At 57.3% G+C, this 14,646-nt stretch overlaps 2 protein-coding genes across 4 annotated transcripts in view; one reads left to right on the top strand and one right to left on the bottom strand.

Moving 5' to 3' along the window:
* The window catches only part of DDB1 (damage specific DNA binding protein 1), a 29,670-nt gene extending 28,978 nt beyond the window's left edge, over window positions 1-692 (bottom strand). Inside the window, exon 1 of the mRNA XM_028118096.2 lies at window positions 478-692. Within this exon, the coding sequence (XP_027973897.1) occupies window positions 478-538 (61 nt within the window). The 5' untranslated portion in view covers window positions 539-692. The remainder of the gene's footprint in view (window positions 1-477) is intronic.
* Window positions 693-785: 93 nt separating this feature from the next.
* Window positions 786-13,507, top strand: TKFC (triokinase and FMN cyclase). Of its 3 annotated transcripts, none has more exons than XM_028118002.2 (18): window positions 786-871; window positions 2,223-2,339; window positions 4,979-5,168; window positions 6,105-6,215; window positions 6,290-6,471; window positions 7,769-7,847; window positions 8,155-8,244; window positions 9,045-9,079; window positions 9,158-9,242; window positions 9,334-9,423; window positions 9,979-10,095; window positions 10,413-10,532; window positions 10,693-10,830; window positions 11,951-12,057; window positions 12,162-12,265; window positions 12,407-12,440; window positions 12,545-12,634; window positions 12,941-13,507. In XM_028118002.2, exons 2-18 carry the CDS (start codon window positions 2,337-2,339, stop codon window positions 13,100-13,102), a joined length of 1,737 nt encoding a protein of 578 aa, XP_027973803.1. In that variant the 5' UTR covers window positions 786-871; window positions 2,223-2,336; the 3' UTR covers window positions 13,103-13,507. The 3 variants fall into 3 exon arrangements, with proteins under 3 accessions (XP_027973803.1, XP_027973804.1, XP_027973805.1); XM_028118003.2 differs by having other exon boundaries at window positions 796-878; XM_028118004.2 differs by lacking the exon at window positions 786-871 and adding an exon at window positions 1,193-1,494.
* The last annotated feature ends 1,139 nt before the right edge of the window (window positions 13,508-14,646 follow it).

Raw genomic sequence — 14,646 nt, 5'->3', positions numbered from 1 at the left:
GTAAACAACAGCCCAGGGCAAAGAGAACTCCTCTCCTTCGGGTGAGTGCATACATTCCTCACATCCCTCCACCCCCTGCACCTCCCAGGCTCTCCCCCAAGAAAATTCTGACCCTCCAAGTCGCCATCACCACGGCCCCTTCCCCTAACCACACGAGGCCAATCTGGGGGCCCAAGCACCACGGCACAATCAACTCACACTTCGCTCTCTGTCCCAGTGGGCCGTCCCTGTCCCCGAGGCCAAGTGACCTCCCAGGACGAAAGGGGACCCTCGAGCGTAGCTTTTGCTCCCCAAAAGGCGCGTGCTGAAGACAGCCTCTTTTTAAAGTCGTGGGCTGGGGGAAGCTCCGTCGGCCGCCAGCAACTCCCATTCCCGGGACTCGGTCCCGCCCGGCAGCCCCAGGGGCCGCGGGCCTCCCTAGGCCTCGGTTCCCCCCAGCTCCCTCCCTCGCGGGGTCTCCTGCCCTGGCAGCCTCACCGGTCACGCAGCCGTTCACGGCGGTGGGCTTCTGTGCCGTTACCACGTAGTTGTACGACATGTCGAGGTCTGGGACGGCCCGTCGGCACTCGAGCGCAACGATAGGGAGGGAAATGGACACAGGCGAAGAGACAGGGGCCCCCACCCGCGCGCGGCGAACTCCACTGCCGCTGCCTCCGCCCCAGAGACACGTTGCAGGCCAGAGCGGCCAGGGCGCGAGGCATCACGGGACGGCCTCACCTGGCCTCTTGGAGGACTCACGGCGCCCTAGGCGGCCAACCAAAGGAGGCCCCGCCCCCTAGAGGCCCCGCCCCGCCTCTTACCGCCAGAGCCCGGAGTACCCGGATGAGGGCGCGCCGTCGGGGGTCGTTGTGAAGCGGCAGCGGCTACGGAGGTGGCTGGTGCGGGCGTGAGCGGGTGGGGGAGGTGCGCGGACACCCCCTCCGCTCTCGGAGCCGACCCTCCGTCCATCCACAGACCCTGTCCTCTCCCCCTTCCATTGCTCCGGGAGCTCTCGGGGCTGTTCTCCGTTTTGGAACCGGAAATACTGCGGAGGTCTAGAGGGGGAGGGGGGTGACAGCAATTTGTGCACCTCCGAGACTAGAACCGAGGTCCGAACCTCCCTCTCCTTAGCACCCCCAGTTCATCCAAACTGAGCCGGTACCCTCACCTGACCCTAGAATGATTGATCACCCCGCCTCACCTCGAAGGACACCAGGACGCTCGCCTCTCCCGTTATAAACTATGTTTTATTTTTCAGACTTTGAAGGGCCCGCTGGGCCACTTTACCCAGCATCATTCGTGCCCCTGTTGCTGTACAAATTCTGACCATCAAACACAAGATCAGAATTTCCTGGATGAGACCCTTAAAGGCCCAGGAAAGCAGTCAGCCCTGCCATTTCCAGGCCACTCCACACCAGAGGCTTTGCCAAGGAGTAGGGGGAAACCACGTGGCTTGGAGTACCTTCAGAATGCCACAGAGAAGGCGACCCCCGCTTTACAGATGAGGAAGCTGAGGTTTGAGGGAATGTTTACCTAAGATCCCCTAAGTAAGTCAGAGGCAGAGCTAGGCGGGGACCCTGGTGTGGATTCTTTCTCTTGCAGACACATAGCATAGGACCCTGGATGGCCCCAAAAGACCTCTGAACAAGGCTGAACCTGCAGGGAGCTGAAGTGTCATTGTAGTTTACCTGTGTGGTTTCCCACACCAAGGACTCTGCCTGACTTTGGGGGCACTGAATGACCGCTAGAAAGAACACAGACTTTGTAGAAAGACTACGTGTGGGTTTGAGTTCTGGCTCTTACCAGTATGACCTTGGACAAGGCACTAGAGCTCTCTGAGTCCGGTTCCCAGAAGTAAAATGGGGTGAGAGACTAGGCTGCCTCCTTCCTGGTGCAGTGCCAAGACCAAGTGTGTGAAGATCTTCGTAAACTAATTCACTGCACATGGTGCCCACGTAAGAGATGCAGTTACTCTGTGGGTAACTGCCCTTGGTGATGAGGTGGGGTTCTGTTCCTGGGCATAAAGGCAGCCCAGTATGGATCGATCTGTCTTCTGGCAGCCAGGTGCAGGTGTGAACCTTGGTCAGTCCCCATGCTCTTCTCCATCCCCAGTGCACGTACTAGAGTTTGGACTTGGATCAAAGTCTGGGGCAGCTCTCTCATTACCAGGGCCCTGGAAGCGTGATTGTGCCAGTAGGCTGCCAGTGCCCCCAGCAGCCCATACTGTTCCCCTCTTTCTGCAGGTGCTGCAGCCACCTTCGCTGTGCTTAGACCCCCCGTAGCACCCACAGGATTGCCCGTCCTCCAGCGTCTCAGTGCGAAGGTGTGAACTCAGTGTGCTTCAGAGCATCCCCACCATGGTGAGTCCCATGAGGGCCAGGGCAGAGGAAGGACACTGTGGTCTTGGAGCAGTGGGGGTGCCAGCCCTAGGCGTGCCGGAGTTCCTTACACCTTGACGAAGAGACGCTGCTGCCTCCTGAGGTTCAGAGAAGTTAAGAGAGAGTGTCATCGTCCCTCTCAGGGCCGAATCCCTGCTTCCCTCCATTTCCCAGCTGGTCCCAGGGCCGGGGCTGCAGCCCCTGAGTCCCTGCAGGGCCCATCTGGCCCTGGTCTCAGTCATACATTTAGATTAGAACAATTATTAGTTATCTACTCTGTAACAGACACTGTACCAGGGGCCGTGAGGGATCTGATGCCTGTTCCTGAGCCTAGGACAAGTGTGGGCTGGTCCCAGAGGTGGGATCTGCACTGTGGGAGGCTCAGCATGCCCCTGGCGGCATCATTCCAGGCCCGCTCTAGAACTAGATCTGAACCAAAGCAGGCCTTGGACAGACCTGGGTTCAAATTTCAGCCTGTCACCAACCAGAGACCTTCTTACAAGAGACTTGATCTCTCTGAGCTTTTTTTTTTTTTTGCCTTCTCATCTGCAGTGTGAGGCCGATTAAGGCCCAGCCTCCAAGTGGCTATGAGGTGTTAATCAGACCAGAATCCTGGGGGCCTCACTCGGTGCCTGATCAACTTCCTTTCCTTTTCATCCTCTTAGGCCACTGGGAACCAGGTTTGGCATTGGTCCCCGAGCCCTCCTATGACTCTGGTTCAGAAGTGGTTGTGAATCCCAGGCAGGACTGTCAGGGGTGGTGGCGGGGGGCGGGGGGGGGGGGCGGATACAGTCTTAGAGGGTGGTGGCGCTGGAGGCTGGGCTTCAAGTTGAGACCAACTCACAATTTCTTTGCATATTCCAGTCCCCGGAGGGCTCTGAGAGCCACAAGCCCATGCCCTTACTAGGGCAAGACCTCTAGCAGTCTCAGCCTCCCTTCAGCCCCTGGGGAAAGCAGCATGATAAGGCTAAAATGGAACCATCTTTGGAGCCAGGCCAACCTGGTACTTGCTGGCTGTGTGACCTTGGGCAAAGTCATTAAACTATGCCTCAGTTTCCTCTCCAGGCTAATCTTTCCTCCGTAGGGTTATTGGGAATATTGAGTGAAACATGCTCAAAAAGCGCTTAGACCCTGGGCCTGGCTCTCAGTCACTACTTGGGAACAGAGCCAGTCATAACAGAGTTTTCATTCTGCTTCCTTCCTGCTGACCTGGCCTGCTCTCCTTAGCCCAGAGCAGGTGGCTTGGCTTTGGCTCCTGCCAGGCCCAGGAAAGGCCAGAATTTGCTCAAGGGAACCAGGTGCCTGCAGGTTTGGGGTAGAAGCCTCCGGGAAAGGCCCCTTGACCAGGACCTGGCTCAGCTGCAGCTGCCCAGGGCCACCAGGTGGCGCTAGGAGCCTGCCCTCTGGGTCCTCACTAGGCTCCTCTATGACAGAGGCAGAAGTTCCAGCCTAGTCTGCACACCTCGTTCAGCTAGCACCAGCTTTTCAGAAACTGCTTGAAAAAGGGAGTAACTGCCTTTTATTCAGTTCTTAATCTACAACAGGTATATTATACTGTAGTTTATTAAGTTCCGGATTTGCTGAGTAGGACAAAAGTCAGAACAACAAGGTGTCCTCCCTGAGTTCTCACAGCTGGTGAGAGGCAGACAGGGGATTTGAGCCCAAGAGCTCGTGACCATGACTGCAGAACCCAAAACCTTTGCCACTCTACCCCCCACGCTGTCTACTTCTGCCTGCACCCCATGTCAGCTCAGCTCTACCCTCAGGCCAGCTGCCTGAGACCTTCCCACCAGAGGTTCCCCATGGCCAGGTTCCACTTTCAGCTTGTGAGGACCTGCCCACCTCTTCCTGGTGGTCACTGGTTGCTCAGGTCATCCTAATTTGCTTCTTGGCCCAGGCACCGAATGATTTCACACCCCCAGACCCTGATGTATACTCTCCCTCTGCCTGGAATATACTTGTCCTTGTTCCCTTCCCCCATGCCCCTCACGCCCTTTACTTCCCTAACTCCTACTTCTCCTTCCCGAAGACTCCCAGGATCCACTGAGGAGGCGGTACAAGCGCATTCCTCTTGTGTAGCACTTCGCACGGCATGTGGAGATGATCCCTCTGTTTCCATCAAGGGCAGGACCAGCATTCTGTCTGGACCAGCACTGGGCACACTGAGAGGCTCAGGAAATGTTTGGCCGGCACCAGAGGCCCAGTTGGAATAGCCAAGGAGTGTGGGGCCTGTCTGGTACCTTCTCTTGGCACAGGAGCCTCACCTGGGGCTTCTTCTCCTTTGACAGAAGAAGGCTGTTGGGCCCTAATTTTATTAAATTCGTCTAGACTCAGGACTCTGGTTCCCTTTTCTGGTCTATATTGAAGCCCTTTTTGCAGATTAATTTAAACCGTAGTCCAAAACACTTCATAAATTTTGCCCTCAATTAATCCCGAATTAAGAGAACTCACAGAAACCTCCGCCTGAGAAAGTCATGCCCAGTTCAAGGTACTGCCGTGTCTCTGGAGTGTCCCTGGAGTCCTTATGGCTAAGGGGTCTCAACCATAGCAGTGTGGCTGGGCAGAATGGGAGTGTCCCTGCCAGCCACGCCTGGAACTTCCTCCCGGCTCCTGTCTTGCAGACCTCCAAAAAGCTGGTGAACACGGTGGCAGGCTGTGCCGATGAAGCCTTGGCTGGTCTGGTGGCCTGCAACCCCAGCCTGCAGCTCCTGCACGGCCACCGCGTGGCCCTCCGTTCCGACCTGGACAGCCTCAAGGGCCGGGTGGCACTGCTGTCGGGTGGGGGCTCTGGCCATGAGCCTGCCCATGCCGGTGAGTAGGCTGGGACAGAGGTAGGGGGCGGGTGCTGGGCACAGTGGATGGGGGCTCCTGGGAGATCCTCGGTGCTGCTAGGAGGTTTAGGACAGAGGCCAGGTCAGGCCCTGGTTCCCGCTGTCTCAATCCCTCAGGCTGTCATCTGGGGCCAGTCATGGTCTTTCTCTGGGCCTCAGTCTCTCCATCTTTAAAAACACAAGGTTGGGCCAAATGATCTCTCGGGCCCTTCCAGCTCTGAGAGTCAGTGATTTTGTGGATCCTGGCTTTCCAGGCCCCCGAGCCCTTCCCCTCCTCCATGAAGCCTTCCTGACTTTTCTAACCTAGAGTAGGATCTCTCTTCTGAATTCCTGCCCCGCATTTTCACATACATCACAGATAGCCCTGGATTGTTTCCTGCTCAGTGCCAGGCATGTGAGCTCTCCTCGAGAACTCCTGGGGGGTGGGGGACCAGGCTCTGTATCCTCTGTTCCTTTCCTGTCTCCCTCGGCAAATCCATCCATCCACTAAGCGCCCTTCGTGAGCACCTGTCGTCATCTGGCACCGTTTGGGGCACAAGGGATATAACGGTGAACCGGAAAGACAAGGTGGCTGCCCTCACAGAGCCCCTGTTCTGCTTTGGGGAGACCGTAACCAGGCAAACGCATAAGTGAAAGAGAGTGTTCCAGAGCGCGTTAAGTGAAGTAGGAAAGACAAGAGAGTGGGGAAAAGGAACAGGGAGTCGCTGGGGATGGGGTGATGACTGCCTCCGTTGGGAGGTCAGGGAAGGCCTCTCCACGGAGACCGCTCCTGAGGAAAGGTCTGTGGAGGGCGACCCAGGTGCTCTTTCAGCACCAAGCCTACCATGGGGCTCACCAAACCATGAAGGCCACCAGCGTGGGAAGGCCCCGGGGACTTCAGACACGGGTCCCCAGCCAGTATCTGCTCCGTCTCCAGGTTTCATAGGGAAGGGGATGCTGACGGGGGTCATCGCAGGAGCCGTGTTCACCTCCCCGGCGGTGGGCAGCATCCTGGCAGCCATCAGGGCAGTGGCCCAGGCGGGCACAGGTAATCCTGGCAGGCGGGAGGGGCTGCTGTGGGGAGGGCACGCGCTGACGGGGCCCTGCTGGCTGTTCCTGCAGTGGGGACCCTCCTCATCGTGAAGAACTACACTGGGGATCGCCTCAACTTTGGCCTGGCCCGGGAGCAGGCCCGGGCTGAGGGCATCCCTGTGGAGATGGTGGTCATTGGGGACGACAGTGCTTTCACCGTCCTGAAGAAGGCGGGCAGGAGGGGACTCTGTGGCACAGTGCTCATACACAAGGTGAGATTTCCCATGCAGGACACTGGCTGGCGGGCACCCCCCGCCCCCAGTCTTCTCTTTCTTTCCAGGCAGCACCAGGGACCTGGACCTTTCTCGCCAGCCCATGCCCCCCGCCCCAGGAGGCTGCTCCTTCCCCAGGGCTCCCTGATCCAGGAAGGCCCACCATCCCCTCAACTCCCTAAGCCCAGAATCTCAGCGTTTTCCCAGACCCTTCCCTCTACTTCCCCCACACCCAGCCAGTTGCCCTGCCCTCGTGATCTGACTCCTGAATTGCCCCTACAATACAGGTGCCTCTCAGAGCCCTGCCCTTCCTGCCCCAGCCTCGGTTCCGTGCCCATGTGCTCATGCCCACCCAGCTGCCCCTGCTCCTCACGGGGGCTCCCTGCCTACTTCCTGCCTCCCCCTCCAGTATGTTCCCCACGCTACCCCAGGGGTACCTTTCAAAAATGCATATCTGACCAGGTTGTTCACCTGCTGAAAGCTTTCCAGGGCTGCAGGAGTCAGTCTAGGCTCCTTGGTCAGGCGCCCACCACACGCTTGCCCCTCCTCCCCGACTCCCTAAGTTCATTTCCCGTCGTATCTCTTAGGCTCCATTAACGCCGGTTCGCTGCATGCCTAGGCTGCAGCTTCCTTCTGGGGCTTTGCTGATGCTTCATCTAAGGCTCTGAAAATCCTTTTCTTGTCCAGCCCCGCTTGGGCCTGGCTATCTCCTACGATTCTGTAAGGGCCCGCCGCCGATGTCCCTCCTGTGCGGAGGCTTCCCTCCTCGGTGCCCCCATGGCATGCTGTTGTGATGGACCACCTCACATTTAGTGTTCAGTTTGTGTGTGTCTGTTTCCCCAGCGCCACCCCAGATTCAGAGTTCCTCCAAGGTAGGGACTGTCACTCAGTCACCTTTTTTCTTTTTCGCACACACTGAATGCTTGGCAAACAGTGGGTGGGTGGGTGTGTGAGCAGGGAAGGATAGCCTCAGTGTATACGCCATGGAGAACCAGCTCTAGGCTAGTAATCAGGAAACTGGCCCCCAACCAGCTATGTGACATTGGAGCAGTCACCTCCCTTCTTTGGGCCCATTTCTCCATTGGTAAAGTCCCTTCTGGCTCCCACAGATTGGGGTTCTTGAAGATTCCAGGCAAGTGCCTTTGAACACAGAGGGTGCGCTGTTCTGCCCTAAGTATGGTGGGCCAGGCTAATGTGGCAGTACCGAGATGCCTTCTTCCCAACTAGAAACTCAGGCCCAGCCTGTACCCTCCCCGCAAGCCGTACGCTGACTCCTTCCCCTTATCTGTGGGTGCAGGTGGCAGGTGCCCTGGCTGAGGCAGGTGTGGGGCTGGAGGAAATCACAAATCGGGTGAGCGCGGTTGCCAAGGCCATGGGTGAGTGCTGGCCCAGGGATTTGGAAGGGGAAGGTGGGAGGTTGAGGCTGACCTTGGGACTGACTAGGCGCAGGTTCCCTGTGGCTGCATAGGACTTTCCAGGTGATTCCCCAGGGGTTGAGGGAAGGTCTCCGTGGGGGAGTTCCTAGGGACTGGTAGCCTCGGGTCCCCAGGCTGGGTTTCTCCTTCACCACTGAGGTGATGAATGTGGCATCCTGTCTCAGCGAAGAGGCTGCGGTGGCCAGGGCCCCCAAAGCCTGACACCAAGAACAAAACAGTCACCCTTTCCACACCTCACTTCCCGTAGGGACCCTGGGAGTGAGCTTGTCCTCCTGCAGCATCCCTGGCTCCAGACCCACCTTTGAGCTCTCGCCGGATGAGGTAGAGCTGGGCCTGGGTAAGTTTGGGGCCACCCCCTGTCCCGGCCCCGCCTGCGCCCTGGGTTTTGCCCGCATCTTTTCTTCTGTCCAGCTTCAAAGGGCTGCAGGGAAAGGAGCTCCAGGGAGCTGGTGCCAAAGTGGTCTTAGTATTTTTTCTAGGCTTTCTGTTTTGTTTTGTTTTTTTCTTGGAGTTTATGTATTTAAGTAATCTGCATACCCAGTATGGGGCTCAAACTCACACCCTTTGAGATTAAGAGTCACACGTTCTTCTGACTGAGCCAGCCAGGCGCCCCAATGTTAGTATTTTTAAGTGGGCACTTGAGGCCCTTCTGGCCCAGCCTGTCTGATCTCTTTACCTGCTTTGCCGTCCGTACCCAGGGCTCTGGCCACAGGGGCTCTGTGCCCCACCGACCTCCTTGCCTTTGCTCACACCCTTCCTGGGCCCCGGGGCCCCTGCCAAAATGCAGCCCTTCCTCCAGAGGCGGTTCAGAGGCTACCCAGCTCTCTTCTTCCTCCCCGCATGCTTCCAAAGTGATGGGCAGAGGCCTCCGGTGGCCTTGGCTGTGATTGCCTCTAGTTGAAGCTACTTAACTAGTTAAAAGTTAAGCGGTTAAGCCTCTGGTTGTCTCCACCACCCAGCCATAAGCTCCCAGAGAGTGGAGACTCTGTATTTTTCATCATTCTGTCCATCATGCCCCACACTCCTCACATCCACAGCGCCTAGCTAGTACTGAGCACTTCGTAAATCCTTGAGAAAAACATGATGAGTGAGTCCCCAGGCCCTGAGTGGGTCAGCAGTGACCAAGTCTGTCCACAGGGATCCACGGGGAAGCTGGCGTGCGCCGGATAAAGGTAAGTGAACTCCCTGGCCCCGGCTAGTCTAAGACCAAGGCCTTCCAGCACAGCTCATGGTGGCTCTCGCTCTGACAGATGGCAAGCGCCAATGAGATTGTGACGCTCATGCTGGACCACATGACGGACTCCGCCAACGTGTCCCGGGTGCCTGTGCAGTCCGGTGAGGGGCTGTCATGCTGTCTCCCAGCCTTCTGTCCTACTCTGGGCAGGGGGCCTGGAGAGTCTCACACTGGTGTTGTGTCTGTCCACAGGCTCCTCAGTGGTGCTGATGGTCAACAACCTTGGTGGCTTGTCATTCCTGGAACTGGGCATCATAGCCGATGCTGCTGTCCGCACTCTGGGTGAGCCCCACACCAGAAGGGGACTTCCCCAAGCCCTGGAGCTCCTTTCCCTGCAGCCCTTTGAAGCTGGACAGAAGAAAAGCAGCCACAATGGAGTCTTGAGATGGCCCAGAGGAGGGGATGTGGGGGCAGACGGGCCCAAGTCAAACCGTCACTGTACCAGCTGACTGCTGGGTGCCTTGAGCCTCTCTCCTTGTCTGTGAAGAGGGGGCACCAGTAGTTCCTGCCTTTTAGAGTTGTCGTGAGGATTACATGAGATTAAACATACGTGTCACACTTAGCACAGGGTCTGGCACCCAGGGAGCAGTGAGAACTCAGAAAAGGAGACTTGTAATTACCCATCTTCCCTGTAGAGGGGGCACCTCCAGGGAATGTGGTAATTTGGGGCATCCTTGAGGGATGGTGGGAGGGAATCTGGCCATCTCCCTCCTAACCTCAGGGTCCTAGCTTCCAAAGTCCTTGTTTTCCTCTTCCTGTTTCTTTCTCTGATGCTCTGAGGGTAAGTGCCCATCCTCCACTCCTTCCCTCATGGACTTCCATGCTCTGGTATTGCAGAGGGCCGCGGGGTGAAGATCGCCCGTGCCCTGGTGGGCACCTTCATGTCAGCCCTGGAGATGCCCGGCATCTCTCTCACTCTTCTGCTGGTGGATGAGCCTCTCCTGAAACTGATCGGTGAGACCTGGAAGCTGGGGTCATCCAAGCCAGGCCTCCTTGTGGCCAGAAGGAGCCACAGGGGACTTGGAGACAACACCCTATCAGGGCTGACCATCACCTCTGTAGAGACACCCTCTGTAGAGACACTCCAGCCTTCAGCTCTCACTTGAGGAGCTGGTATTAGGATCCTCCCCAGGGACGCTCCATGCTTCCCTTGTATACAGTAGGCATTTGGTATTTGCTTGTTGATACGATGGGAGCCAGGTGGGGAGTCCAGGTCCCACTTGATCCCTGACTGGCTGACCCATGTTTACGAGTCATCCTGCTGTCCCTAGATGCTGAAACCACCGCGTCAGCCTGGCCTAACGTGGCCAAGGTCTCTGTGACTGGGCGGAAGCGGAGCCGGGCCGCCCCTGCTGAGCCTCTGGAGGCCCCTGTTTCCCCTGTTGCAGGAGGTACCAAGCCCTGCGGTTGGGAAAGGTGGCCCAGGGCTTTGCCTTGTGCTCTGAAGGGTACGGGGTGGGCGGGAGCTCTTGTACCCACACCTTCCACACTGGTCAGGGTGGGTTGTGGAAAGGCCGGGTGGGCCTCCGCACCACTGTCCTCCGTCTCCAGGTGTGACCTCGAAGCGGGTGATGCTCGTGCTGGAACGGGTGTGCACCACCCTTCTGGGCCTGGAGGAGCATCTGAATGCTCTGGACCGTGCTTCCGGTGACGGGGACTGCGGCACCACCCACAGCCGCGCTGCCAGAGGTGGGTGCAGGGTCCCTCTGGGGTCAGGAGAGGGCTGGTGTAGAACATGCGTTCTGAGATTTTGGCATTTCGTGAACCGGAACAACTTCAAAAGCATGGCAAGTGTTCACGTGGAATGGCCAGCATTTATTTTGCCAAGAGAGATCATTCACAGAACCTGGCACCCCTTGCCCCTTTTTTTTCCTAAGAAAAGGCTCTCCTAACACTACAAATGTAGAAGGGTGGTTATTACAAAATAAAATGTAATCTTTTTAATATTTTTGTATTTTGAGAGAGGGAGAGTTGGGGGGAAGGGGCAGAGGGAGAGAGAGAAACCCAGGCAGACTCCACACCGAGTGTGGAGCCCGGCACGGAGCCCCATCCCACGACCCTGAGATCATGACCTGATCTGAAACCAAGTTGGACGCTCAACCAACTGCACCCGCACAGGTGCCCCAAATATAATCTTTTTTTTAAATATGTATTTGCGTAGGTATGTGTGTATGTATGTACCCCAAAATCAAGAGTCACGTGTTCTATTGAGCCAGCCAGGTGCCTCAAAATGTAATGTTTTACAGTGAATAATAACTTGAGGTTCAAGGGAAACTCCTACAATTGTCCTTGTTTTTCTCAGCTTAACAGAGACTAATGAAAAGCTCTTAATTATCCAGCATAATCCCGTCAAGAATCAGGGCTACCCCGGGCCTGGCACTGATCTTGCTGCTCTGAATACAGCAGTGAGCAAAGCAGATCAGAGTCCCTCGCGGCTCGTGGCTTATGTTCGGGTGGGGGAGGCACACCGTCAGCAGGGACTATCGGGAAGAGATAGAGGGTGGCCGTGCGCGGGGCTGAGGAGGAGAAATGAAGCTGGGAAGCGAGGCATGGGAGGTCAGGTCGAGGGTGTCTGGGGCAGGCCCCAGCTTCTGGGTGACGGCCAAGGTTCCTGCCAGTCCCCGTTTCCCACCTCTCCCCAGACTGCATCCAGGATGTAGAAAGGGAGCTTTGGGAATCTCCTAGGTTGGTTCCCTCAGCCTCTGCCAGGGGCCATGCCTTCTGCTTGGCAGTGAGGCCTGGGTTGCTTGGTTGGGGCCCAAGAAGATAGGAGGGAGGGTCTCTTGAGTTCATTTTTCTCTGCCTGCAGCCATCCAGGGGTGGCTGAAGGAGGGCCCACCCCCTGCCAGCCCGGCCCAGCTACTCTCCAAACTGTCCCTCTTGCTCCTGGAGAAAATGGGAGGCTCATCTGGGGCGGTGAGTGCCAGCAGCCCCTGGGACCAAAGGGCTGACCCAGAGGGGTCCCGGACTGGCCAAGGCCCCGGCCAGCCCCATGTGCTCAGTGTTCTGGTCCCCCCCAGCTTTACGGCCTGTTCCTGACTGCAGCGGCCCAGCCACTCAAGGCCAAGACTGACCTGCCAGCCTGGTGTGCTGCCATGGATGCCGGCCTGGAGGCCATGCAGAAGTGAGCCATGCAGAGCCCCATGCTTTAGACCAAGGCGGGGCAGGGGGCAGTGGACGGTGTCACCTGCTCCCAGCCAGGCCCCGTCCCCACCCCCACGGTGAGTCCCTGCAGGGAGTCTTACTCATCCTTTTTCCCTGCCAGGTACGGGAAGGCTGCTCCAGGGGACAGGACCATGGTGTGTATTCAGCCCAGCCCTTCCCTCTTGGCAGTATAGAAGCCTTGAAGGCCACCCTCAGTGGCAGGGCCTGTTCTTACTCCCCTCTCCCTCACCTTGGCCAGCTGGATTCCCTGTGGGCAGCAGGACAGGAGCTCCAAGCCTGGAAAAGCCCAGGGGCCAATCTGTTCCAAGTTTTGACCAAAGCAGTCCAGGTGAGTGAGCAAGTTAGTATCTTGCCTGTACCCGTTTCCTCCCCCAAACATGGAGAGCATTACCCGTCTCAGAGGATTGCCGTGAGGCTTGAGGTATGTGGAGCCTCAGGGCATCGAGGACATAGCAAGCCCTCAGTAGATGGTAGCCTCTTGCCCTGCTAGAGGTAGGCGAGAGGGGATCTCTCCACCCTGGTGACAGTACTGAGGGTGCTGGTAGGGCTGAGACCGGAGGGCGTAGGGTGTCCATGGGAGGAAGGAGGCCTGCTGGCTTGTCCTTGAACCTGCTCCCACGCTCCCACCACTCAGAGCGCAGAAGCTGCAGCCGAGGCCACCAAGAACATGGAAGCTGGCGCCGGAAGAGCCAGTTACATCAGCTCTGCGCGGCTGGACCAGCCGGACCCTGGGGCAGTGGCAGCTGCAGCCGTCCTCCGCGCCGTCCTGGAGGCCTTGCAGGGCCAGGGCGTGTGAGGGCCTCCTGGGCCTCGGTGCCTCTCTCACCACTGTGCAGAGACCACCGCTGTCGCTTCGTCCTGTCTTCCAGCTGTTACCCTCCCTCACCGCTGGCCCCCAGGGCCTGTCCTGAGTTCAGCAGGGAACCTCTCCCAGCCTCCAGAACTCCTACAGGAACGGCAGGCTGAGTGGGTCGTGTACCACTTTGGCCCTGCCTTCCCCCTCTTCAGGGAGGTGAAATTCAGGGGCCACCCCACTCTGCCCCTAGCCACCTCCGGGCCCCCACGATAGGCATTTTCCTTGGGTGGCAACATGGCCTTGAACTGGCCATGCTAATTCAGTTTTAAGGCTCTTTGTGGAAGGCCTTCTGACGTTGAGTGAGTGTAGAAAAGGAAGCGAATAAAAAACCACATTGAAGCAAGAGCTCCTGCTTCTGCTGAGGGACCTTTTTGCAGGTGTGTGAACCAGTGGGCCCACTAATGCCCCAGGCACAAAGCCTCAGCCCCGATTGAAAGTGATCATGACCCATCCCCTACCACCTAAGACCCAAGGGCAGGGTCTGTGCCGCTGGGCTGTTTTCCCATTCCTGTTCTCCAGTACACACACCACACCCGATAGGTGTATTTTTCTTCGCACTAAACTTAAACAGAATTCACATATTCTTCGGGAATCAAATGGGACACTGGAAGAAATCACCACATTCTAAAGCTCAGTGGTTGAACAGAAACTGCACCCAAGCCAAACCCCAGGTCTCTCGAGAGCAACACTGACAGCGGGTGGGCAAGCAGGAAGGGGCTGTGGAGTCTGGCGCACGACACACGCCTGGCCCATCCTTGGTGCAGGGGCGCAGTTAAAGGCACTGGCGTGGACTCAAACCAGACTAAATCCTGATTCTGCTTCCAACCAGCTACGTAAACTCAGGTCTACTATTCAGCCTCTTGGGACCTGTAAAACCAGAACTGTACCCGTCTCATGGGGACATGGATGAGCACTGAAATAAACTGATGAAGGTAAAGCCCCCAGTACAGGCCAGGTGCTTATTCACTGAGAGTCACTATCATCACCGTCCCCAACTCCTTCTGGGTCGTCTGCTCCACCGCCAGGAGGTGTCCACAGCTGGTCACCAAGGGAAGGGGGCTCTCCGTCACTTACTTTGCCCAAACTTGGCTGCAGGGCCCCTCAATCCCTGGGCCTCTCTCTCCAGGGTCCCCTGTCCCCTGTGGGTGTGCACCACGGGTCCCGGATCACTAGGTACGGTTATCAGTGTGCACAGGATGCACATACCCAGAAGCTGGGAAGGATATGACATAAACATCTGGCCTGTGGATCCCGATTCTACCATTTCCTGGCCAAGGGGCCTCAGTCACCAGTGACCAAGTCCCTTATCCTTTTTGAGTTCTGGATTATAAAACAGGAAACATTTCCTTCCTTGTGAGATAACCCAGTACTCAAGCTTTTCCTTATTAAGGACAATCCACACAGACCACGAGTCACATACGATTCCAGGAGGACAATCACAGGATCTTTGGTGCCTTTTGAATTTCTGCTCCCGGGGCTGAGGG

This window comes from Eumetopias jubatus, unplaced genomic scaffold, assembly GCF_037043125.1.
Source record: "Eumetopias jubatus isolate StellerSeaLion01/CBP00866 unplaced genomic scaffold, mEumJub1_p1.0 scaffold_13, whole genome shotgun sequence".
NCBI lineage: Eukaryota > Metazoa > Chordata > Mammalia > Carnivora > Otariidae > Eumetopias > Eumetopias jubatus.
This window is presented reverse-complemented; position numbering and strand designations above follow the sequence as displayed.